General features: G+C 30.0%; 1 protein-coding gene and 1 long non-coding RNA gene across 7 annotated transcripts in view; both read left to right on the top strand.

The window, feature by feature from the left end:
• LOC111298947 (2-dehydro-3-deoxyphosphooctonate aldolase-like) overlaps window positions 1-24,225 on the top strand; it is an 81,955-nt gene that overhangs the window by 2,751 nt on the left and 54,979 nt on the right. For 3 of the 6 annotated variants that reach the window (XR_016329586.1, XR_016329587.1, XR_016329583.1), the window contains 9 exons: window positions 1,076-1,134; window positions 1,582-1,626; window positions 2,997-3,095; window positions 3,313-3,360; window positions 3,516-3,563; window positions 5,142-5,231; window positions 5,963-5,994; window positions 7,470-7,632; window positions 10,941-11,285. Coding sequence is in view for 1 of the 6 variants with exons in the window: in XM_089746978.1 (XP_089603104.1) it covers window positions 1,076-1,134; window positions 1,582-1,626; window positions 2,997-3,095; window positions 3,313-3,360; window positions 3,516-3,563; window positions 5,142-5,198 (356 nt within the window). In the remaining 5 variants the exon portion in view is untranslated. Of the gene's footprint in view, window positions 1-1,075; window positions 1,135-1,581; window positions 1,627-2,996; window positions 3,096-3,312; window positions 3,361-3,515; window positions 3,564-5,141; window positions 5,232-5,962; window positions 6,200-7,469; window positions 7,633-10,940; window positions 11,286-24,225 lie in introns of those variants that run through there. The other 3 variants (XR_016329584.1, XR_016329585.1, XM_089746978.1) reach the window with 3 other exon arrangements.
• LOC149513607 (uncharacterized) lies at window positions 21,667-23,290 on the top strand. The gene is made up of 2 exons (XR_016329490.1): window positions 21,667-22,612; window positions 22,861-23,290. It is a non-coding gene; the product is annotated as an uncharacterized LOC149513607 (long non-coding RNA).

Genomic DNA, 24,225 nt, shown 5'->3' with positions numbered 1-24,225 from the left:
AACAAGATAAGAAAAATGTATGTGTGGACTCAGGAATTCTATTTTTGAGAGGCATATGTACAATCTTAGCACATTTTAAAATTTAACTTGTGAATGCTTATTTTTATACTTTTCTTTTATTCGGTTTCCCACACTTAGACCTTCTCTGGGGGTGGTGATGGGGTTGGGTGGGTTGTGTTCTCCTTTGTCCTATGGATTTATGCTTTAGAAGAAATCTTTGTGATCTTCCCATTTTCTATTCAAGCATCTAACATAACATTGTACCTCCCTGCATGATATTTTGAAGGGGCGCAAGGTATTACCACCAGAAAGTTAATATTATAAGATTTTGTTTGGGGAACATTGCAGGGAGGGTGCAATTGTCCCTGCCTTGCCATCAGCTATTAATGTTTGGAACTTTTTTCTATAGGTACTGGTGGATTTATGTTTCTGCAAAAATTCAAGTGCTCATCGATTTTTCTCTATGATCAATGCTTAAATAAAATATTGATTTTGGTAGTGTTTGGTTTGTAAAATCCATTTCCATTTTTATTTTCTATTTTTATTTTCTAAAAACACTTTTCATTTTTATTTTCGATTTCATTTGAAAATGTGTTTCGTTAATTAAAATAAAGGATCATTTCTGAAATGAAAAAAGAAAATGTGTTTGGTATATTGTACTTTCTATTTGTTAGACCAGACGCTATTGGTCCATAATGGTCCACAAATTGTGGCCATCAAATGGTTGTCCAATAAAGTTAGGACCTGTGAAAAGTGAAAAGCAATGGGACTTGAGCTTTTTTATTAAAGATTTAACATTTGCTTCTATATTTGCTTTTTGGGAGTATTGAACACAGGATGGGAATGAGGTTCGTCAGCTGGAGTTGTTTACTTAAACCAGACAAAGCCTTAGTCTTTTATTTTTCCTTTTGCATTCTAATATTGTATATCAACCCTTGTTTTGGTGTATCGAAATTTAACTGTAATTCAAGCCTAAGATCACCTCTAATGAATATTCAAATTGAACTTATGGATGCCTTAGTTATTTTTGCTTATCCCTTTTGATTGATCTTACAGAATTGGTTTTGATTTACAGATGATTTGATTGTTGATCCACGTAATTTGGAGTGGATGAGGGAAGCAAATTGTCCTGTTGTAAGCAAATAGTTTATGTTGTGTAATTTCTACACTTTCTGATGTTTCTTTTCCCTTGAAAATATTTAAATCATGCACTCATACACTCAGGGGTAGCCCTTATCTTGTCCTTTAATCACTGGAGCTAGGCCTGGTTGACTATAGTCTATGAGTTTTGCTTCAGATTTTGTTCGGTGATAATCTGCCAAGATACTTTCACTGTAAATGAAAAAAAAAAAAAATCTTTGCTAAAATATTCCAGATAACATTAATTTTTTTTTTTTGCATATGCCTTTCAATTGCTGTTTGTCTCTACTATGTTTATGAATGAAGAGACATTCTGCAAATGAAAAGTGATTATTTGCATAATGACTTTTTGTTCCTTTGTGTATAACTTGAACAATTTGTGCTCCATTTGCCTGCCATTAACTGGTGGACTTCACATCTGATTCAAGTATTTCGCTCCAGGTTGCCGATGTCACACATTCCTTGCAACAGCCAGCTGGAAGAAAGGTGGGTATAACTTTACATTTGACTTTTTATTTTCCAAAACTAGAATGTGCTAGAGTGCTCCCTTGTTATGGTTATGGATAGTTTTACTGGTTAACCGATATTCTGATATTTTATATGTTCTTTTAATCTGAATTGTTCAAGAAGTTGGAAAGGACCTGTCAATCTGTCACTGATTTTGAATTGGGATAGTTGACTAACATTATTATTGTTATTGTAAGGACACTCTTCATGGGATAGGCCAAGGTAGATATAATTTTAGTCGAAAGGTCTTTGACCTTAAATCTGCATGCTTCACATTCATTATCATATTTGCTCTTCATTTATTAATCTTTGTTTTTGGGAGGGATGGTTGATAGAAACATTTGGAGCTACTCATTTTTTAATTTTGATGCTCCGAGAGCTGTTTCATACATTCAAGGTCTAGCATATTTGAGCTAAGGGTTAGTTAATTTTAGGGATAAAGTTAAATTTTGCTATTATACTGTTGGTCAATATTGAAAATTTTCCATTATACTTAAATTTCGTTCAATTTGCCACTATTACTTTCAATTTTATTGAATTTTGTCATTGTACTTCCAATTTTGTTGATTATTGGACAAAAAGTAATGGAATCAGAATATTTTACAAAATATGTTGTTAATACAAATAACAAATTTAATCTTCGTAGTTTCAATTTCATTAATTTTTGGACAAAAAATAATAAAATTTGAAATTTTCACATTATACTTTGTTAATAAAAATGAAAATTTCTAGCATTTTCATGACCAAAAATCAACAAAATTGAAAGTACAAAGGAAAAATTCAATTAAATTGAAAATACAGTGGCAAAAATCATTGAAGTTGAAGTGCAGTGAAAATTCAATATTGATCTATAGTAAAATTCACCTTTAGCCCTTAATTTTACTAAAAAAAGATAGTATGGATGCAAAGCATCGTTAGCTGTCTTTTGCTTTCTAGTTTTTATTCTTTTGCCCTATCTTGGACCGAAGGGAAGGTTAGTGCTAACACAAACTCACTTAATGGCATTAATGGAGAAAGCTCCAAAAATTGCAGTAATTCTTCCTATATGTTTTGCATTTCATTGTTGGTAATTCTGTCCATTTGATTTTGTGTTATCAAGTATTGATCAGAAATATTTGTAATATATTAGGTAGAGGATTGACATATCTATGGCAGCTAAGGATTGACATATCATGGCAGCTATTCTTTCTATGCCTCTTTCTCTGCTAAATACTTTTGCTTGCTATTGTTATTGTTCTTTACGAATATAGGTTTCTTGATCCTAGTTTGTTTCCCTTTTTGTTTCTTAGTTCATATCGCTTTTGAGTTTTATTTTCTATAAATAGTTAAATCGCTGCTTTGTTATATAGTTGGATGGTGGAGGCGTGGCCAGTGGAGGCCTTCGTGAGCTGATACCATGCATCGCAAGGACTGCAGTTGCTGTTGGAGTGGATGGAATTTTCATGGAGGTATAGTTTGCTTGATTGCCTGCTGGAAATGTGTAATGTAAAGTATTTAAGAGCTTATAACTGGAGTTCTGGGTTGGCTTTTGCTCAAATTACGATAAACAGGCATTTCCTTTTACTTTGATTATTGAATTGCATGTCTGAAGAATAAATTCTCATATAATTTGCATATTGATTTTATTTTAGTTTGGACATCTAAAAGTTTCTCTTTGATATTTAGGTGCATGATAATCCTCTGAATGGTCTGGTTGATGGTCCAACTCAATGGGTGAGTTGAATTTATAGTTTACACTTGCTTAATACAAGCACACATTGTGTCTTTAGCTCCTCAGAGGGTGGATTCATGTAGACAAGTTTTATTATCAGACCATATTACCAAGCTGTAAACTTATCAAAATATGTTTTGCATGTTACTGGAGATAGCCACTGCGCCATTTGGAGGAACTTCTGGAAGAGCTAATTGCAATAGCTGTAAGTTCTTTTCCCATCCTTGATGTGAATGGTTATGTTATAGTGTTTCCAGTTGCTGCATGGTAAATAAGCAATTACATGTATATGTAAATGGGATGCTGTCAAATTATTTCAATCTCCCAGACATGTCTAAGCATACATCTATTCTTGGAACTTTCTGTTTTACTATCCCCTCTTTTCCTGAGGACCTAAAGAAAAGGAAAAGATATTTTTATGACACTACAATTTGTCTGTTCAAATATTAATACTGTTATTGATACTGAACATTAATATCAATACAGACAATGTGTGAGAAAGGTTTTCTTTCTTTTTTTTTTTTTTTTTTTAAATTCAGATCAGTGATTAAGGCAGTGGGTTTTCTTTTGTGAGATTTTAAGCCTCAGCCTACAAGATATTTGAGGAAACTGAAAAGAAGTGAATGTCTGAGTCTTGGTCCAGGTAAGGAAGGGTAATAATGGCCAAAGAAAGGCTAGTGAGTTCATACGGGAACTGAAAAATTGGTTTTTTATTATGACAAAGGGAGTACAAGGAGGAGGAAAAAAAAGATAACTTGGAAAGGTAGGGATATATTGTAGTTGTTGGAATCTTAAACTGTTATTGAATGTTAGAGAGGCTGAATGGGCCTGTTGGAAGATCTGTCAAAAACTACCTCAAGGGGTGGAAAGCCAATTTGATTTGATTTGCCTTGGTCTGCTTGGAGGTGTTTGCTGTAATATGTTGATGAGAAAATTAGAAGATTAAGAAGGTGCTTGGCCTAGCTTATTGAAGAGTTTATCTATTGCAAAAGCAGAAGCTAGGTGTTTGGCTCTCAAAATTTTAAGAATTTTAGTTTATGTGGAAAACATATTTGAGCTTTTAGGCGAAGCTATAAATCAAAGCTTTTTCACAAAGTGATAATTTTAATTGCAAGTCTTAAATGAAAATTTTTAAATTCTCACTTTACTTTTCAATAGTTTACAAAATTATAAAGAGGATTATTATTTCACATTATTTTTTATTTTGTCCATTTTTCTATTGAATTTATTTATTTTATTATAATTAACAAAATATATCTTTATTTTATTTATTTAAAAAACTTGTGATTTAATTTAATAAAAGTGATTTTCTATTTTATATTAAATATTTATTAAATATATACAAAAATATTATCAAATAGTTTTTTCAACATTTTACAGCATTTATGTATTAAGTTTAATAAACGCTATTTTAGATTCTCTTTACAGGACTTTTAGAGAAGCTTTACTCCAGTAGCACTTCTCATAGAAGCTTCAGCCTAGCCAAACATGCACTACTCCTTTCTTGCAATTTTGTGGATTATGTGGAGGAAGAGTTATAGGAGGGCTTTGAAGGGCTCCTGGATAGTTGGTTTTATAGTGTCACTTAATATTTTTTATTCAAAAGGCAGCAATTCTTGATATATTGGATACCTATGATTTTCTTCATTTATTGCTTAGCAACAATAACTGGCATTGTGCATCGGTTGGAAACCCCTTGGTGCCTTTTAGTGCATCATTTTCTTAATTTATGAAATAAGTAGGAATGTTGGTATTAATCATTTCTTCAATTGATGTTTTCCAGAGGGTAAGCAAAGGGAAGCAACACTTCAACATTGATCTCACACCATATTGTGATTAGGAAGATGTCAAGAGTTCTGTAAGTGAGTAGCAGGTAATTATCATTTCATTCATGGCATTATTAATGTTGAACTAGCGGTTTTATGTCATTACAAAGAACAAAGTAGATGTCTCTTGGCAGTAACTCCACATGCAATGCTATTCTGTTGTTTGATAATGTCTTTTAGCTGAAGGCAAAGATTAGGACTCAACATATATTCCATTTTTAGTCTAGGATGTAATCATAATTTGCTTATACAAGTAAGTACTTGACATCCCATTTTGTTGTAATAATAACATTTAGTACTCTTGCTATGTAATTGACACATTATTTCTAACTTTAGAATCACAATTAAACACAAACGAAGAAGAAAAAACACTGTTCTCCTTTCTTTTTGTTCTCTCTCTTATGTAGCCACATGAGGAGCTTCTGAGTTTGCAAATTCCCTTCACTGACAAAGAGAAGTTAAAAGCAATAGAAACTAGGCGTGCTTTGTGTTACTTAGCATTTAGAAGTTCCTTCTACACAAAATGAAAAGGGAAAATAGGTTCGAAAGGAATCTGAGGCATGCAATCTCCTCTTTATCAATGAAAGATCAGAAGGCTCCTTCACTTGATTTTCTCTATTTTGATTTTTCCTTGTTCTTGGATCCTTGTCTCTTCCCTGCTTCACTTCACCACTGTGCATGGCCAGTCTCTGTTACCAGAGCACTGTTGATGTCTATTTGTTTTATCTTTTTTCTTTTGTTCTCATCTCTTTAATCTTTTCTCATCTTTCTCCCTCAGGCCACAACACTCAATTTTGGAGATTGAAAAAGGTAAGGAAAATACTATTTGCGTGTCCTAATCTTTTTTCCCTAAGTGATGCAAATCTACTTATTTTCTTTCCTTCCTACAATTCTTAATCTTTTTCTTTCATTCTTTTTTTTTTTTAATCTTTTATACCAAATAGTATACACGAGGGAAAAATTATTTTACTTAGGCTATTTTCTTCAATTAGAATTTGGATACAGAATTGTTTTATTTTTAGTAGGGAACAAACAAATTAAAGTTTTCCAAAGAGAAAGATGTAAACAAAAAGAATGGATGGTGGGAGGGAGGGAGTAGTATAATTTAGTTTTTAAAAGATTATGATTAATAATTTGTAAAAGTGATTTAGTTCAAAAAGAAAAAGTAAATTTATCAGTTACATTTTCTATTTTTAACGTAAGTATTTTTAAACATAAATGAGTGACTGACTTAAAAGTTAACCGATTATTTGTCACTTAAATATTAATTTGCTAATATTTCAAAAGAAAATTATGGATACCCTAGCAACCTCAAGTCGAAATTGAAAATCGGGATAATGTCGTAAGCATGATAATGTCATAAGCACGTAGGAGCAAATCATTTATAATAATTATATTATAATTAATCAATTAATATTTAAAATTATATAAGATTTATCAAAATATTATTAAGAGTAATTAGATAATTAAAACATTATATTAGAAAGAATTATAGTTGAAAAATGTTGTCATATCTCCGTGTTCGGGTAAGAATAAAGATTTTTTATATAAAAAAATCCGTTAGGATATATATATATATAAAAAAAAAAACACCTTATAAATAAAACTGCTTATGAAAGCCTTAGGGAGCCGTTTTTTTAAAAGATTGTAGCAAAATTTAAATAGAAACCATTGCAAATGAATTATCATTATGCGCTCCTTTACTACTTTTAAAAGTGTTGGATTTAGTTTGAAACACCCAACACGTTGGCCGGAAGAGCAGCGAATGCAATCCTTAATAGATATTGCCTTCAGATTCATATCAAAGTCGCAGAGGATCGGCCAATAATGATGTATAATTATAGGCTAAAAGAATAAAAAAATTTCAAAATTTATTATTTTATTTAAATAAATTTTTATATTTTTATCGCATTTAAATAAGTTTTTAATATTTATTTTATATTCAAATAAAAATTTTATCTTTTAATTTATATTCAAATATGATTTAACAAAATAAGTATAAACATAAATTAATATTTTGTTTGAAACAAGAATTTATTTAAATATAAATTAAAAAATAAAAATTTCTTTTAACCTATATTGTATCAAAACAACTTTGGCAAAGATGATTTGGCAAAGGGGGCTCGGCAAATGACGGGGCATTTTTTTCGTAGATAACAAATCCAGCTGCTAGTTCTGCCAAATTAGCGCCTAATTCGACGAATAAGAAGGCTCCATTTGGCAAAAGAGCATTAATGACTGTTTCGGATAAGTTTATCACTAACTATAAACCACCATTGGATCAGGAACTGCCAAACTAGTTGCTGATTTTGTGGTAACGGCTCTCTGGCTAGCTGTTGCTTGGGCCAAGTAGAAGGAGGAAATTCCTAAAACGAGGAAGCTCCCATGTGTGTGTGTGGCCTTGTGGTTCAATCTTAATTCGGATTCCACATCCGCTGGGCGCTGGCTGTGAGTATTTTCTATGTTATATGAGATTCCAAGCCTTTCAAAATCACTTCTTAAGATTTACAAATGGTGTTGTATCCTGTCTGCAGTAGAAAAGAAAATGCATTAAATTATGAAGATTTGTTTTATTTACATAAAAAGTTACTTAATTTCTAATTAATTTCAGTCTTTCACAAAAAAATCACATCTAATGACTTTTAATAACATTATATAAGAAACATTCATATCTATATCTTAAAATAGATCCGTTTGAGAGATAGTTGGCACATTTGATTGAAGTACTTTAAATGGGTTGTGAGGGTTTGTTAATAAATTAATAAATTAATAATAAAATAATGATGGGAATTGCTTCTTATGAGTTTTGTATTGAAATTTGATTTTTTTTTGGAGCTTTCATATGTGGTATTTTTTCTTAAAGATTGATAATGATTGTTGAATTAAAAAATTAATATATTGCTAGGTTTATTGGGATCTAGTTATGGATTCGTTGGACCTTGATTTATAACTGTAATTTTATGTTGATTTTTATGAGAAATTGATGTTGGATGCGTGTTAAAACTTATATTTACAAGCACGAAAATTATGAGAAACTCAAACAGACCCAAGTAAAAGCATAACTAATCTTTCATGATGTAATCAGTCTTTTGTTATAATTGATGAATTCTGAAGTATGACATATTGAAAAATGATTTAATACCAAAAGGAGAAAAGGCTAAAACAAAAAAGGAACTAAAGATACACCACCTCTGATAAATTTTAAAGAGAAATGGCCTCCTAATAAATAAAGCTATTTTCAGTTTTAAAAGTTATGATCAAAAGGACAGACGCCAAAATCAGAAGCAATGAAATGTACACTAATTCCGACAAATTTGAAAGAGAAATGATCTTTTCGCAAGATTTGAAGCTATACAAAATTATTAAAAATGTCACGAAAAATTAAAATTGAGAAATTTAAAAAGGAGATAAACAATAAAGATAAGGATTATGAAAAGAAATGTCAAATGAGAAGATAAGATAATGAAAAATGAAGAAAAAATGTGGAAGGCAAAAAAACAAAAAAAAAAAATGTGGGAAAACGATTAAAAAATGGCAAGAAGAACTACGAGATAATGAAACAAAAATTGAAAGAGAAATTGATTGAAACTGTAATGAAAGAGGGCAATAAGAGAAGAAAACCCATCGATAAAAAAAGAGAAGAAAAGTGACGAAATCTATGAGAGAATAAAAGTCAAAGAAAAGAAGAAAGCATGTAAAAGAAGTTTACACGTGAATGTAGCAAATGAATATAAACAAAAAGTCAAAGTTATAAAAATTTAAGTGTTGGATTTTGGAATTTTAAAATTTGGTATTGTAATAATAATTGTTGGATTAAAAAAATTTATTATATTGATATAAATAGTTGAGAAAAGCTAAAATATTGAGTAGTAATACGAGTGCAATTGAAATTTTTTAATTTTATTTTTTTTGGAAAATTTAATCTACTTTTAAAATTTTTATTTTATATTTATTTTATTCAAAAAAAATTATCAAATGAAAATATATTATAATAGTTAAATGGTAAAAATATTATGTAAAATGATGTTATAATTTACGAATGTAAACTTACTAAAAGACAAATTAAATGATTGAATTAAATCAATTGAAAAATTACAACTCTTGAATTTGATCTCTATTTGACAAAAAGTTCAAAAGAATATATATGAATAAGTTCATAAATTAATCATTCCTTTATCTCTTTATTCTTAACCAAAAAGTAAGGCTATGTTTGATTTTAAAAAAATATTTTTGTTTTTATTTTCTACTTTCATTTTCTAGAAAATAATTTTATTTTTACTTTTTGTTTTTTAAAAATATATTTGATAAACGAAAATAAAAATTGTTTACTAAAACTACAAAATTTTTGTTACTATGTTTCTATTATTTTGATCATGATGATATTATGGATGAGCCAATGGTGGTAAACTTGCCAAGTTTTGTATAGTTGCCTTAAATAGATTTCATTGGGAAGGAATTATGGATGATGAGGAATTATTGAGATTTGGTAGAGAAGTTTTAGATATATTTGATCAAATGACTTTTGAAGCTCATAAAAGCATTGGGCCACATGAGGAGATTGGTGAAAATTTTGAGATTGAGGAGGATCCTAAGTATATTCAAGAGGAAGACCCTGAAGAATACATTGAGAATTCAACTGAGGAAGATGAGATGTTGATACAAGTTAGGAGAGCACTTCTTGAAAGTATTCAACCTGATAGGGAAGAGAAAGTTTAGGAAGAAGAAGATTGAGAAGTTAAAGGTCAAGGATGACTTCAATAATGTCAACTCAAAGTCAAACTTTCGAAGTAGCATCACCAACACAAAAGCCAGTACTAAAAGTGCTACTCAAGGAGCTAAAAATGTCACGTTTTTGGAAGAGTGTAGTCTTGTACTTTGATAACTTTTTCCAAACAAGCGAAAAGATCCAAAGAGTTTCTTTATATCTTATAAAATTGGTCATTTAAAATTTGACAAAACTTTTTGTGATCTTGGGTCCAACATTAATCTTATGCTTGTGAATGTTTTTATGCAGCTAGAATTTGGAGCATTGAAACCTTCAACATTCAACATTAAATTTGCTAATAGATTTGCTAAGAAACCATGAGAAATGTTCGAGAATGTTTTAATAAAAGTTAGTAAATATGCATATCCTGTGAATTTTGTTGTTTTGGATATAGAAGATAATGAAGCTCTTCTTACTTTTATGTAGACATTTCCTTTTGACATCCAAAATTTTAATTGATTTGTATAACTGTGATCTGACTTTAAGATTTAAGGACAAAAGAGTACAATTTATAAGTAGAAGATATGGTATTTTTAGAGATGATGAGGATGTGTAAACAATAACTAAAGTTAAGGAAAAGAAAAAACCTAATGTTAAGGACTCGAACTTAATCCATTCAACCAGCCCACTATGTCCTAGTTCTTGCAAGCTCAAAATTGATCCCACCAGCCCGAAGCTAAATGTTCCCGTAATAAATCCAAGACCAACTTATGTTGTACGTGCAAAGATAGTTAGTACACCTCTTAAAGCTAGTTCAGTCTACGTGATACCTTAAAGGAGAGTGTAACAAGGAAAATTCATTCCTAAAAGAATGAGATAATTTTAGAATTTAGGTATGATCAAGCTTGATCAAAACTAGCACTGCTTGGGAGACAACACAAGTTTTACATTAATTGTTTATTTACATATATTTGTTTTTTTTTTTTTGTTATTGTTTATTTTCTTAAGATAGGTATGCTTTGATTCTTTTTATTTTTGAAATGTTTTATAGGGATGAAAGTAATGCAAAGAGATGCCCCATGAAGAATTCAAGATTTGACTTAAAAAGGAAAGCAAAGATAGGGGAGTATTCCTTTACCTTTAATACTTTAATGTTTTGTTTTGAAATATTTTATAACTTAAGTGTGGGGGAAAGGAAAATTTTTGAGGTAAAATATGTTTTTGAGTATGATATGAGGAGAATTATATGTGTAGTGAAGCAATGAAATGATTTCCTAAGCATGTCTTTTTTTAGAGTATGATTTTTATGTTTGTATTTTTAGTCTTAATTTATGATATACATTGATATTGGTAAGAATTATGCAAGATATTATGTTGCTTAGAAATTTGAAGGTAAGAGTATGATTTTGGAATTTACTTATTTAACCCTCAAGGTGAAATTCTAAACTTTATTTGATTTAAAAAATGATCTAGGCATTCTTTGGACAATTTAAGCCTTTTCAAGCCTACCTATAATAATGCATTTGTAGTACCTTTGATTTTGAGCCTTTTTATTTATTTTATTTAACCATTATAATAAGTGTAAGCCTTTTCTTTGAATTATCCCTTTTTTTTGTTGTTGCCTAACCTAATATTGCTTATGCATATTTGGACAAATAAAGAGAACAAATCTATGTATTTGGGAGAAATTGAAAAATAAATTGAAAAAGCTCGACAAAAGAGAAAATAAAAACCAAAATGGCTAAAGCCAAAAATAGTAAGAAAAAAAATGTCGAAACAAAGATGCCTCAAAGTTTTGAAAGTTTCAAAGTTTCCAAAGTTCTCAATCATGAGTCCAACAAATCAATTAAGCCAAAGGGTTTATGAGCCTAAATATTCCTTTTCTTACCTACCCAAGTCTTACATTACAAGCCTAAAACACCTTTTGATCTTGAGTCAAATATATAAGTTTAATATTAGTGGAGAGGGAAGAGGAAAGTGAAAAAATGAAGTATATTGTATCTTTAAATTGATATGTGATATATATGTTGTATTTTTTTTACTTAGATTGTATGTATGGATTAGAGATAGAGTAACTTCACATGTGTAAAAGTTGTGTGATATTGAAAGCTTACTTTGGAATAAGTTTCTTGTTAATTATGTTTATAACTATCTTTGTATTATGATATAGTCCGTGATTGATAATTTATGTAAATTTGACTTTGTGTGCATTTATTTTGATTATTTATATTGTTGATTTAAGAGTTTTTCTTGAAGACAAGCAAAGGTTCAAGTGTAAGGGTGTGATAATATTAAATTATATAAATATTTAATAGTAAGGTCCTTAATCTTCACTTATAATAGGCTGTCAACAGAAAGGGTTTAGTTTGAGTGAAAAGTATTTGGCTAGCTCAAGTGGAGGCATTATAACCTCACAAAAACATACATACTTTCTCTTAAAGAAACAGATTTGGAAACATAGGTATAGAGCTTGTGCATAAATGCAAATGTGTACATTGTCATAACGTGTAGATCCATTGACCCATCACCAGATATAAACTTAGGAGTAACCATTAATTTTTTTTTGTTTAGGTGCAATTGGCCACCTAACTAAATCTGTCCTATTTTAAAGAGAAGTTTCAAGTTTGACTTAGGTATCTTTAAATGGTAGATTCTAGCCCACGAAACTAAATTTCGAGTTCGAAAGTGCGGTTACATGTGAGAAATGTTATAACACATTCACAACGCCCATCTAAACAATGATATTAGTTTGATTTCAAATTATCCAATCTTTAAAATATATTTATAGTTTACTAAATAATTTAATATTAAAAATTTTCCTTAAATTACTCTAATATAATAGTAATAATTTAAGAACATTTTCTCATTACAAGAGTATTCAATAAAACTATTTGTCATACTTTGAAGAAACACTATCGTCAAATTCTAGATATATGTTAAAAATTGTCCGAATATTCATTATATGGATGTTGTTATAGCATCCAAACACTTATCCTAATAATATGCCTTAAAATTGTCTATTTGCCTTTTTGTATTGATTTATTCTTATGTTGAATATGCTTTTCCTTAAACTTACCTTGTTCTTTATCATTTTTCCTATCATAATGGATTTTAATGAATTGCATTTTTCATGAAATTTGAATGTTGAGAAATAATTGATAAAATACATAAAAGATCCCTACATTACTTTGAAAAGAAAATAAGAAATGCCAAGAATGAAGATGAGGAGATGAAAGAAACTTTTGAAAATGTTGATCCTCAAAATTTTAAAAAAAAAGAAGTTTTTCATGATAAGTTCAGTCTTGGTGATTAAATTTGACAAAAAGGCAATTGGTTTATAAAGTAGTTGATAAAAATTATGAAAGTGGCTAGTTTTGGAGATGGAAAAAGAGTCTTGAGAACCTTTTTATCACAATTATGGATACATTCATTGCATTTCATGCATGGCATTCATTATATATAAGTAATTTTAACTTTGGATCCTAAAATTGAAATTAGTAAAATGTTGACAAATTTTCAAGAAAAAAAAATCTCAAACTTGTCAATCCTCAATTGAGCAAAGTTTTTAAAATATAAGATTTTAATCATCGATTGAGGAAATGATGACATGTCAATCCTTGATTAAGAAGGATTTACCAAATGTAAGATCTTAACCTTCATATAAGGGAAACATTTTAAGAGAAAGCTTTTAAAAAATCATTACCATTATCTATAGGAGCACATTTTAAAAGATAAAAATGATTTATAAGACCTTCAAGTATAATCTTTAAGACCTCCAGGCATGATTTATAAGATGTCCGGACAAAAGCTTAAAAACCTTCGACTTATTATTTTCAAGATCTTTTGATTTCATATTTCGACTTAGGCTTAGACTAAGTCATATCACTTTTTACTTTGGTTCAATTTGATCACTTTCATTTTAGATCTTGGTTTAGTCCAATCATTTTTAGTTATGACTTTGGTTTAGTTTAATTGTTTTTATTTTCGACCTTGGTTTTGTTCGATCGCCTTTATTTTTTACCTTGACTCATTTTGATTGCCTTCATTTTTTTTTTATCTTGGTTAAGTTCAATCACTTTCATTTTCAACTTTGGTTCAGTCTAATGACTTTTATTTTTGACCTTCACTTAGTCCAAGTTATTTCATTTTCAAACTTTGGCTCAGACCAAGTCATCTTACTGTTAGACTTAGACTCAGTCCAAGTCATTTCATTTTCAAAGTTTGGTTGAGTGCAAGTTTTCTTATTTTTAGACTTTGGCTTTGTCTAAGTCATCTCATTTTCAGACTTTGATTAAGTCTTATTCATGTCATTTTATTTTTTGACTTCGGTTCAATCTAAGTCATTCTTTTTTACTTTGACTTTGTCCAAGTTATTGACGGAGATTTCAATGATGATTTTTGGTTTCCTTAAGCAACAAGTGATCTGATTCCTTCTATATCATCTAACCTAAAACCTATTACTTGTTGAGCCATTACTGATTCAGGCCGTTAAGTTGAACCAAGTCGCTACACTAGTCACGAGCCAAGCCATTTCTTAAGTCGGACCAAGCTAAAATTTTAGGTACATTTTTATTTATTTATTTAAAAATAAAAAAATTTGAAAATAATTTTTGAAAATAAAAAGTAAAATCTTACCATCATATTAGAAGGTTTTAAAATTAAAAAAATAATTTTAGAAGTAAAAATAAAACCTTAACAACATATCAGAAAACTGTAAACTTTTAAAATTTGATCTTTTGAAAAATGAGGTTTTTAAGAAAATAAAACCTTTATAACATATTAAAAGGTTTGAAGTTTTAAAAACAAAATTTGAAAAGTGAAAAAATCAAACCTTAGCAATGTATTAAAAGGTTTGATTTTAAAGATTTAAAATAAGATTTCACCAATGTATTAAAAAATCTTACTGATAAAAAAATATATATGATTAAAAAAAATAGTTCTTTTGAATCTTACCAATATATCAAAAGATATTCTTTCAAATGGCATCAATTTAGTTGTCAAAAGTGAAAGGCCATGGTAGCCAACCCTTCTTATTGTTTTTACAATAATTTTTTGATTTTTGTTAATTTAATTAATTCTAATAAAATGATTTTAGGCCTTAAAATTTAATTTGGTTTTGGAGATGGAATTAGTACTTCTATTGGGCTTTTCATGCTTAAGTGATTGAATTTTCAATTGACACAAAATTTAATGGAATTGGACTTTGGCTTATGTAAAATGGTTAAAAAATGTTTAATCTAAAACAAGCCCAAATGAACTCAGTTCAATTTAAATGACATGCTTAAGTTCGCCCAATTCAAAACGTTCAAATCAAGTACAAAAATAGAATAAACTCGAATCGTACTAGACAAAATTAGGTGTTTACACAAACCACATGTAATAAAACATATAAAGCCAATTTTAGGTTAGACCATATATACCCATTGTTAGAATGTAACCCTAATTAGGACATATAAGTAAATTTTTTAAGTTTCATTTATATCAATCATATAAAAGGTTGGAAAATTTTGTGTTTGATCGAAATGGACTTTTAAGGCTCATAATGTAGGCTATAGTGAAGAGTTAAGAAAAAATGGGTAAACTAGGCTTAAAATGTGTTTAAAAAGTTATAAACCAAAGGATAATTTCTCATTACCTTAGCATTTTGCCCTATTTCTCATTTTCTTTTTCATTTTCACTTTTGATCTATGTCATTTTTCATTTTCTCAAAATTTTTTTCCAAGAAAGATTCTCACACAAGAGTTTTTTTTCCCATTTTGCCTCAAAAATTATTTGTGATTTTTTTTTATTTTTGACCTTTTACTTTTTTACAATTGGATAATTTTTCCAAAATTTGCCCCCAATGTGGAAGGTAATCTTTCGGTGGGTTTCTTTTTAAAGAAATAATAAGAAGCTCAACAAGTGTAACAAATGAATGATCTTAGTTTGTACGCGAAAGGTAGAAAAAAAGATGATCATTTTTCATTTCAAATGTTAACACTTTCTTTAAAGAGTTTATATTGAATGAAAACAAGCTTGTGGATATAAAGGACCACATTATCATAAAATAGCTCCATATCTACCTTTTAATAGATGAGAAAAACATGCCAACTTTAGTTCACCCCTACAGAATAAGGATTCAAATCATCAATCTTATAAATGAAAATTTCAAAATAGAATTCCAAATTATTGTCATAATTATCTGAACATTCATTACTTGGAATATAGAAATAGCGAAATATTAAGGGATATATAAAAGTAAGGATTAAAAAAAGAATATCTAATGAAATGCCCTTGTTGTTTTATCGAAATGCAAGATAAATACAAGATAAACACATAAAAGACCTCCATAAAGTTACTTTCTAAAAAAACTCTTAATGATAGCTAGCAACCTTAAAAAAACATCTTTTCAAAATTATGCCCCTTGTATTATTAGACAAAGGATTTTTAGGGACACTTGGCCTTCCTTTATCATCAAATTTTATGAAATTAACATTTGTAAGACCTTATACCTTGTGTTTTAAGACCATAATTCTCTATTAAGTGACTTGTAATCCAATATTAGTAGTTATATCAGGCATTAACATCATTCCATTTTAGGTAAGAAGGTTTTATTGGGTTAACATAAACTAGGCACAAAAAATGATTTTTCACTAGATGTGATAACAAATCTATATGTGTTTTGGGAATGGGATAAAAAAAACCTTTTCTTTGTTGTTTCTTAATCCTTTTGAACTACTTTTTTTATTATCAAGTTTTAGGGGTTATTCTTACAATATGAGTTAACTGTTGGAAAGATGGCTAAAAAGCAAGTGAATAAATTGGTTGTTGGATTGACTAGTCAAGGTAAGGAATAAATGCTATATTGCTTACAGTAAGGTAATAGGTTTAGTACATCGATTGAGGATAAGGAGAAAAACTTCCAATTCAATGCCCCTTATAGCTCATAGCTTGAGTTTCATCCTCTTTGCTTTTAGGCACCCTACTTTTCTTTGTATTGTTGGTTTCTTGTTCTTCAAGCTTGCCATTTTTTATGGTATTTTCAATGATCTCCTTTGAGATCATTATGTCAACAAAGTTCTTTGCTGCATTTCCAATCATCTTTTTATAGTAAGGTGCCTTCGGAGTACTCATGAATAGTACTGTAGTCTCATTTTCAGTTACAGGTGGTTGGACTTGAGCAATTATGTCCCTTCCCCTTAGAGTGCATTCCATACTTTGCTATACTCTTTTTTTTCTCCATACTTTGCAATAAAAGATAATCTGAGGCTAAATATATAATATGTTTGTACTAGGTGGTAAATGCCCTTGCCAGTTCTTTCCACAAATGGATATAGTACTTATCCAGTTAGACATACCACATAGTAGCAAAGCTAGTGATGATAATTTAAAATACGTGTATTAATAGCTTTTCATGATGTGTGTAGGTTGTTATATTTTTATAATACATAGTGACATGAGCTATTAGACATTTAGTACTGTCATATTTTTTAAATTCTAGCAGTTTAAACTTCGGCCAAATCATCATATTTGATACTAAGTAGAGCCGAGCTGCATCAATAGAGCCATAAAAACTTATCATTTTGATAGCTTGCAACCTTTATTCTAACAAATTCATTTTTTTTTTTTTTTAGATTTAGAGTCTGTCATAACATCTAGATCCAGAGATCTATCGCTAGACATTGACTTGAAGGAGTTGCCATCAATCCTTTTTATCTAGGTGCGATTGGCCACCTAAAGAATCTATCCTTTCAAAGAACACCTAAGTTTAAGGGTCCCTAAAAGAATAGATTTAGGTCTACTAACCAGAACATGATTTGAAAGTACGGTTACATGTGAGAAAGGTTATAGCACCCTCATAACGCCCATCGAAAGATGGTACTGGCTTAATTTTGTGTTATCCAATAAGCCTTAAAAATTTATCAAGTAATTAATTATTAGAAATTATTCTTAATTGACTTTAATAATTTTAGCAAAAAATTAAGAAAATTCTCTCACCTCAAGAGTATGTAATGAGACTACTATTTTACTTGCAGAGGCTCTATCATCGGATTATTTAACATTAAAAAAAATTTAAGAAACAAAAAAAAAAAGAAATAAAATGACAAAAAATGATTCAGCTTTAGATATAAATCCTTTTCCCTTCAAAAACTCATTGCTTTTGTACAAGAAAAATTGATACTTTTAACTTTTCTTAGAAAATATTTTCCTGAAACTTTAATTTCGAGAAAAATTGATACTTTCAACTTTTCCTCGAAAATATCTTTTTTTGAAAACTTATTTTTAAGAAAAATTAATACTTTCAACTTTTCCTAAAAAATATATATATATTTTTGAAAACTTATTTTCAAGGAAAATTGATATTTTCAACTTTTCCCCAAAAATATTTTTTTTGAAAACTTATTTTAAAAAAATTGATATTTTTAACTTTTCTTCAAAAATATTTTGAGAAAAAACTTTATTCAAAGAAAATTAAAAAAAATAAAATAAAAGAAAAATAAAATAAAATAAGAAATATTAAATAATTCTAATCTAATCAATAAATAATAAAAATAAATAAATAAATAAATAAACAAATAATAAATGAAAAAAAACCTTGGAACGGCTCGGCTTAGCGGCTCGGCTCGACTTGAGGAAGAAAACGGCTGGAAGACGCCGCTCGGGAGTACGCGGTTTGGCTCGGCTTGACTCTAACCCAGGTGAAGAAATGGGTAGCTGGATCAGGTGCGCTACGGGTCGAGTCGCCCGAATTGGAACGCGCGGATCCTGGGGTTTTCTTAAGTGTAAAACGACGTCGTTTCAACAGGGTATAAAGGGCTCTAACCTCTATTTTTCAGCAGACCGCTCATTCCCTCTCTCTCTCTTCCCTTCTTTTCCTCTTCTCTCTTTCTAAACAAACCCAGATTCTAGTTGAATTTCTACCAGAATTTGGAAAAGTCACCAGAATCTTCAAATCTGACCGAAAAACTCGTCGAAAAATTCAAAGTTCGTTGAAAAATTTCGTTAGATTTTGGAAAATTTTCAAAAAATTTCCCAAAAAAATGCCAAAAATTCAAAAAAACTTCTCACCCATTCCTAGAGTTGTTCTAATGCACGAAAACCCTTTTTTAGTTTCTGTTTTCTCTCTGTGTGTGTTTTTTGTGTGTTTATTCCAGCACCTATTTATAAAGATTGATCAGAAGAGTTTCTGATCAATCCCAATTCTCTCTTAAATTGGGATTCAATCTTTGAATCCAATCTGGACTCTGATTGAATCCCAAATTTATGGTAGAACTCTTAATTTTTATCCTAATCCCAGCTGAATAAGAAGAAAAAAAATAAAAATAAAAATAAAAATAATATAATAGATAAATAATAATAATAATAGATAAATAATAAAAAAATATATAATAATATATGTTAATAGATAAATAAATATATATGTATATTAATAAATAATAATAGTAATAATAAATAATAATAATAATAATAGATAAATAATAAAATATATAATAATATATGTTAATAGATAAATAAATATATATGTATATTAATAAATAATAATACTAATAATAAATAATAAAAATTTAGAAAAAAAATAAAAATAAAAATAATAAAATAATAAAAATAAAAATGGGCCTACCCATTTAGATCAAGCCTAATTGATCCGGGCCTGGACCAAATTGGGTATTTACAGCTGCCCTTCTTTGCACATTTTTTGTGAAACAGAAATTGCGCAAAGACGTAGACACCCATTCAAGACTCCACTCATCTTTTTCTTTTTTTTTTCACTTTTTTTGTGTTAAAATTTGATTAAAGCTCCTCTAAGCAGAAGCTCAACGACTTTGAAAAACATAAACAAAGCTCCTCTAATCAGAGGCTCAACAACTTTGAAAATAAATAGCTCTTCTAATTAGAGGCTCAACGATTTTTGAAAAGTAAATTGCTCCTCTAATCAAAGGCTCAACGATTTTGAAAGATAAATGGTTTCTCTTATCAAAGGGTCAACGACTTTGGAAAATAAACAAAGCTCCTCTAAACAGAGGCTTAACGACTTTGGGAACAATGAATTTCTCTTCTAAACGGAGGCAACCATGACTGTTGAAAAATAAATTGTTCCTCTAAACAGAGGTACCATGACTTTGAAAATAAAATAAAATAATACATTGCTCCTCTAAACAGAGACAACCATGGCTTTAGAAAAATAAATTGCTCCTCTAAACAGAGGCAACCATGACTTTGAAAATAAATGCTCCTTGACGATTAAGTCCAAAGGAGTTAAAAATCGTGTTTGAAGGAATTTCAAGAGATTATGCCCAAAGGTCTTACAACTCAATCTTGATACCGAGAAATATCCTATTTTAAAGATTAGAAACTTACCTGACAATCTTTTTCTCAAATTTGAAAATGTCTTTACATATGTCTTCTCTATGTGGGATTTTGGAATACCATTACTTCTTGAATTTATGCACTATATTTTCTTGAATGTAGTATATGCTATGCAATGCGTGTGAAATTCAATACATACTATGCAAATGTTGGCTAATTGATTCCTATTCAATTGTGGTACTCAAGTTTCTCAAGCTCTTTTCTTGGCCATCAAACCCTTTGATTCTTCAAAGACCAAGTTGTGCTATTCTTCCAAGATTGAGCCAGTGTAACTCTAAACCATCTATTCTATTTAGTTTTCACATTCTTTTTGTAAGAAAATCTCTTTCCAAATTCAATGTCCTTATTAAAAATTGAACATCTCGATTCTGCCTTTATCACTTTTGACTTCTTCAACGTAATGTAAAAATCTTTCATGCCATTATTCATTTATCAATCATTATTTCAAACTTAAAAAGTAAGAATGCATTTGCACATTTCTTCCATTGTAGAGTATTAAGAAGAAAAGAATAAGAATGGTTAAGAAATAGTCACCAGAAGAGGCACATAAAGAGTAAACTAGAATGTCTTTTATTAGTAAAATATTAGCAAACTTTGGCCAAGAAAGAATTACAAGGATAAGTATAGGGAGACAAAGCCCAAAAATGAACAATCAGACAATCATGATAACACATTTTAAGGTTTTTTTGAAAACCCAACCATCTGACGCATTCAACAACTTAGAGCTCATTCTAATTTGCTAGTCTCTATGCCAATGAATTTTTAAATTTGATGCTGTATTCTCCTTATCTAAGCTGCCTTTTCAGGTTTTCAACTTAGATAAATCCCCTATGACTCAAACCGCCCTTTTAGGGTTTTTGCCTTGAGTCCTCCTTTTTCATTCACTTTTTCTTTCCCTGTTCCTTTTTCTTTTCATTTTCATTTTTTATTTTTTATTTTTCATTTTTTATTTTTCATTTTTTTCATTTCATTTTTCTCTTTTTTTTTCAAGCATAGTATTTTTTCACAGCATCAAAATTTATAGGGTAGGGTAAATCATTTTCATCCATCTCAGTTAGTATCAGTGCTCCACTCGAAAAAGTTCGTTTTACCACATACGACCCTTTCTAATTCGGAGTTCATTTTTTTCTGTTATCGTGCTGGGTTGAGAGGATTCTCTTTAAGACCAACTCTCTTTCTCGAAAGTAACGGGGTCGAATCTTTTTGTCATGAGCCTTTATCATTTTTTTTATATAGCTGACCATGGCACAATGCAGTCAATCTCTTTTCTTCTATGAAATTTAACTATTCATAGCGTTCTCAAATCCATTTAGCTTCTTCCAATCCAACTTATTTTAGAACCCTCAAGGATGGGATCTCCACTTCCACTGGTAGCACAGCTTCCATCTCATAAACTAAAAAAAATAGGGTTACCCCAGTAGAGGTGCGAACTGACGTTTGATATGAATGCAGTGCAAATGGCAATTTTCATACCAATATTTATAAGTCTCGATCATCTTTTCAAGAATTATTTTATGTTCTTATTGGCTGCCTCAACTGCCTCATTCATTTTCAGACGGTATGGTATTGAGTTATGATATTTGATCTTGTATTGAACACATATTTCTTGCATATCTTACTATTTAGATTATTGGCATTGTCTGAAATAATTCTCTTTGAAAGTTTATATCTACAAATGATATCTCTCTTTATGAACATATAAACCACAGATCGTATTACATTTGCATATGATGCTATCTCTACCCATTTTGTGAAGTAATCTATCATCACAAAAATAAATCTATGCCCATTAGAAGCCTTTGGAGTGATAGGACCAATGACATTTATGCCCCACATTGAGAATGGCCAATGTGGTGCCATAACATGTAAAGCAGATGGCAGAGCATGGATCTTATCAGTATATATCTAGCATTTATGGCATTTACGAGCATAGTCAATGCAATCACTCTCCATTGTCAACTAGTAGTATCCTGCTCTCATGATTTATCTCACCATCATATATCCACTGGCATGTGCCTCATATATTTCATCATGTACCTCTTCAATGATTTTTCTTACTTTAGGCTTACACATCTTAGTAATACTTGATCATGACTTCTTTTGTACAGACATCTCCATCCAGGAAAAAACTCATAGCTAATTTTCGGATAACCCTTTTATCATTTTTTGTTGCTTGAACTGGGTATTGCTGATCTTTAATATACTATAAGATATCATAATATCAGGGCTTCCCATTCTCATCTTCTTCTACATTGGAGTAATGAGCTGGCATATCCTTAACATTTAGCCTGATGGGCTGAATGTCAGTATTGTCATTAATTCGAATCATTGCGGCTAGAGTAGCCAAGGCATCGATAATCAGATTCTCTTCTCAAGGTAAATGATCAAACTGGATATTTTCAAATTACTTTATCAACTCTAAAATATACTTATGATATGGAACGAATTTTGAATCTCTCGTCTCCCATTCTCCTTTCAATTTATATATAACTAGAGCAAAGTCCCCAAACACTTTTAATGCTTTCGCTCTTCTATCTATAGCAGCTTGTAAACCCATGACACATGCCTTATATTCAACAATGTTATTTGTGCAATTAAAGTTTAACCTCGCTGTTACATGACAGTATTATTCTTCTGAAGAGATCAGAATCGCCTCAATTCCATGTCCCAAGGCATTGGTAGCTCCATCAAAATACATTCTCCAACACTTTTCTTCATGCTTTCCCTTCTCCAGTTGGGAAATGGTCATTAAATCTTCATCAGGGAATTCCAACCTTATTGGTTCATATTCTTCAGTAGCACGATCTGCAAGGAACTCCGCTATAACACCCAATTTTATTACCTTTTGGCTTACATATATAATATCATATTTCGAAAGCATTACTTACCATCTATCAATTCTTTCAGACAAATAAGGCTTCTCAAAAATGTATTTAATTGGATCCAGTTTTGCTATGACCATGTGGTATGATAGAGCATATATTGTTTAAGTCTTTTGACAGTCCATGCTAATGCACAACACATTTTTTCTAATGAGGAATACTTGGATTCATATTTTGTAAACTTTTTACTCAGATAGTAAATAGTTCTCTAATTTTGACTAGACTCATCTTGCTACCTTAGCACATATCCCATTGAATTCTCATACACTATCAAGTATAAAATTAAAGGTTTTCCTAGAACAGGTGGCACCAACACTAGAGGATTTGACAAGTATTGCTTAATTTTATCAAAAGCCACTTGACATTTCTTATTTCATTTTTCAGGATTATTCTTACAAAGAAGCTTAAATATAGGATCACATTTGTAGGTAAGCTAAGAGATGAATCGAGAAATGTAATTTAATCTTTCCAAAAAACCTCGAACTTCTTTTGGTGTACTCAAAGGTGATAAATTTTGAATGGCTCGTATCTTGTCTGGATTGACCTCAATCCTTTTTTCATTGACCACAAAGCCTAGTAACTTTCCTGACTTTACCCCAAAGGTGCACTTGACTAGGTTTAACTTGAGCTGAAATTTTCTCAATCTCTTAAATAACTTTTTAAGGCTGGTGACATGATCTTCATTCTTACAAGATTTTACAATTATATCATCTACATACACCTCAATCTCTTTGTGCATCATATCATGGAAGAGTGTTACTATGGCCCTTTGATATATTGCCCCAGTATTCTTTAATCCAAAAGGCATGATTTTGTAATAAAAAGTTTCTCACATGATCACGAAAATGGTTTTTTCCATATCATTTGCAGCCATTTTTATCTGATTATACCTTGAGAACCCATCCATAAAGGAGAAAATTGAATACCTAGCTGTGTTATCTACCAGTGTGTCAATGTGAGGCAAAAGAGAGTTATCTTTTGGGTTAGCCCTATTCAAATCATGATAGTCTACACACATTCATACATTTTCATCTTTTTTAAGAACTGGTACTATGTTAGCTACCCACTCTGGATACTTAGCCACTTATAGAATACCTGCATCAAATT

This window comes from Durio zibethinus, chromosome 18, assembly GCF_047325235.1.
Source record: "Durio zibethinus cultivar Kanyao isolate XHJ-2024 chromosome 18, ASM4732523v1, whole genome shotgun sequence".
Classification (NCBI taxonomy): Eukaryota; Viridiplantae; Streptophyta; class Magnoliopsida; order Malvales; family Malvaceae; genus Durio; species Durio zibethinus.
Note: the sequence above shows the minus strand (reverse complement) of the source record. Positions and strands in the feature narration are given on the sequence as shown.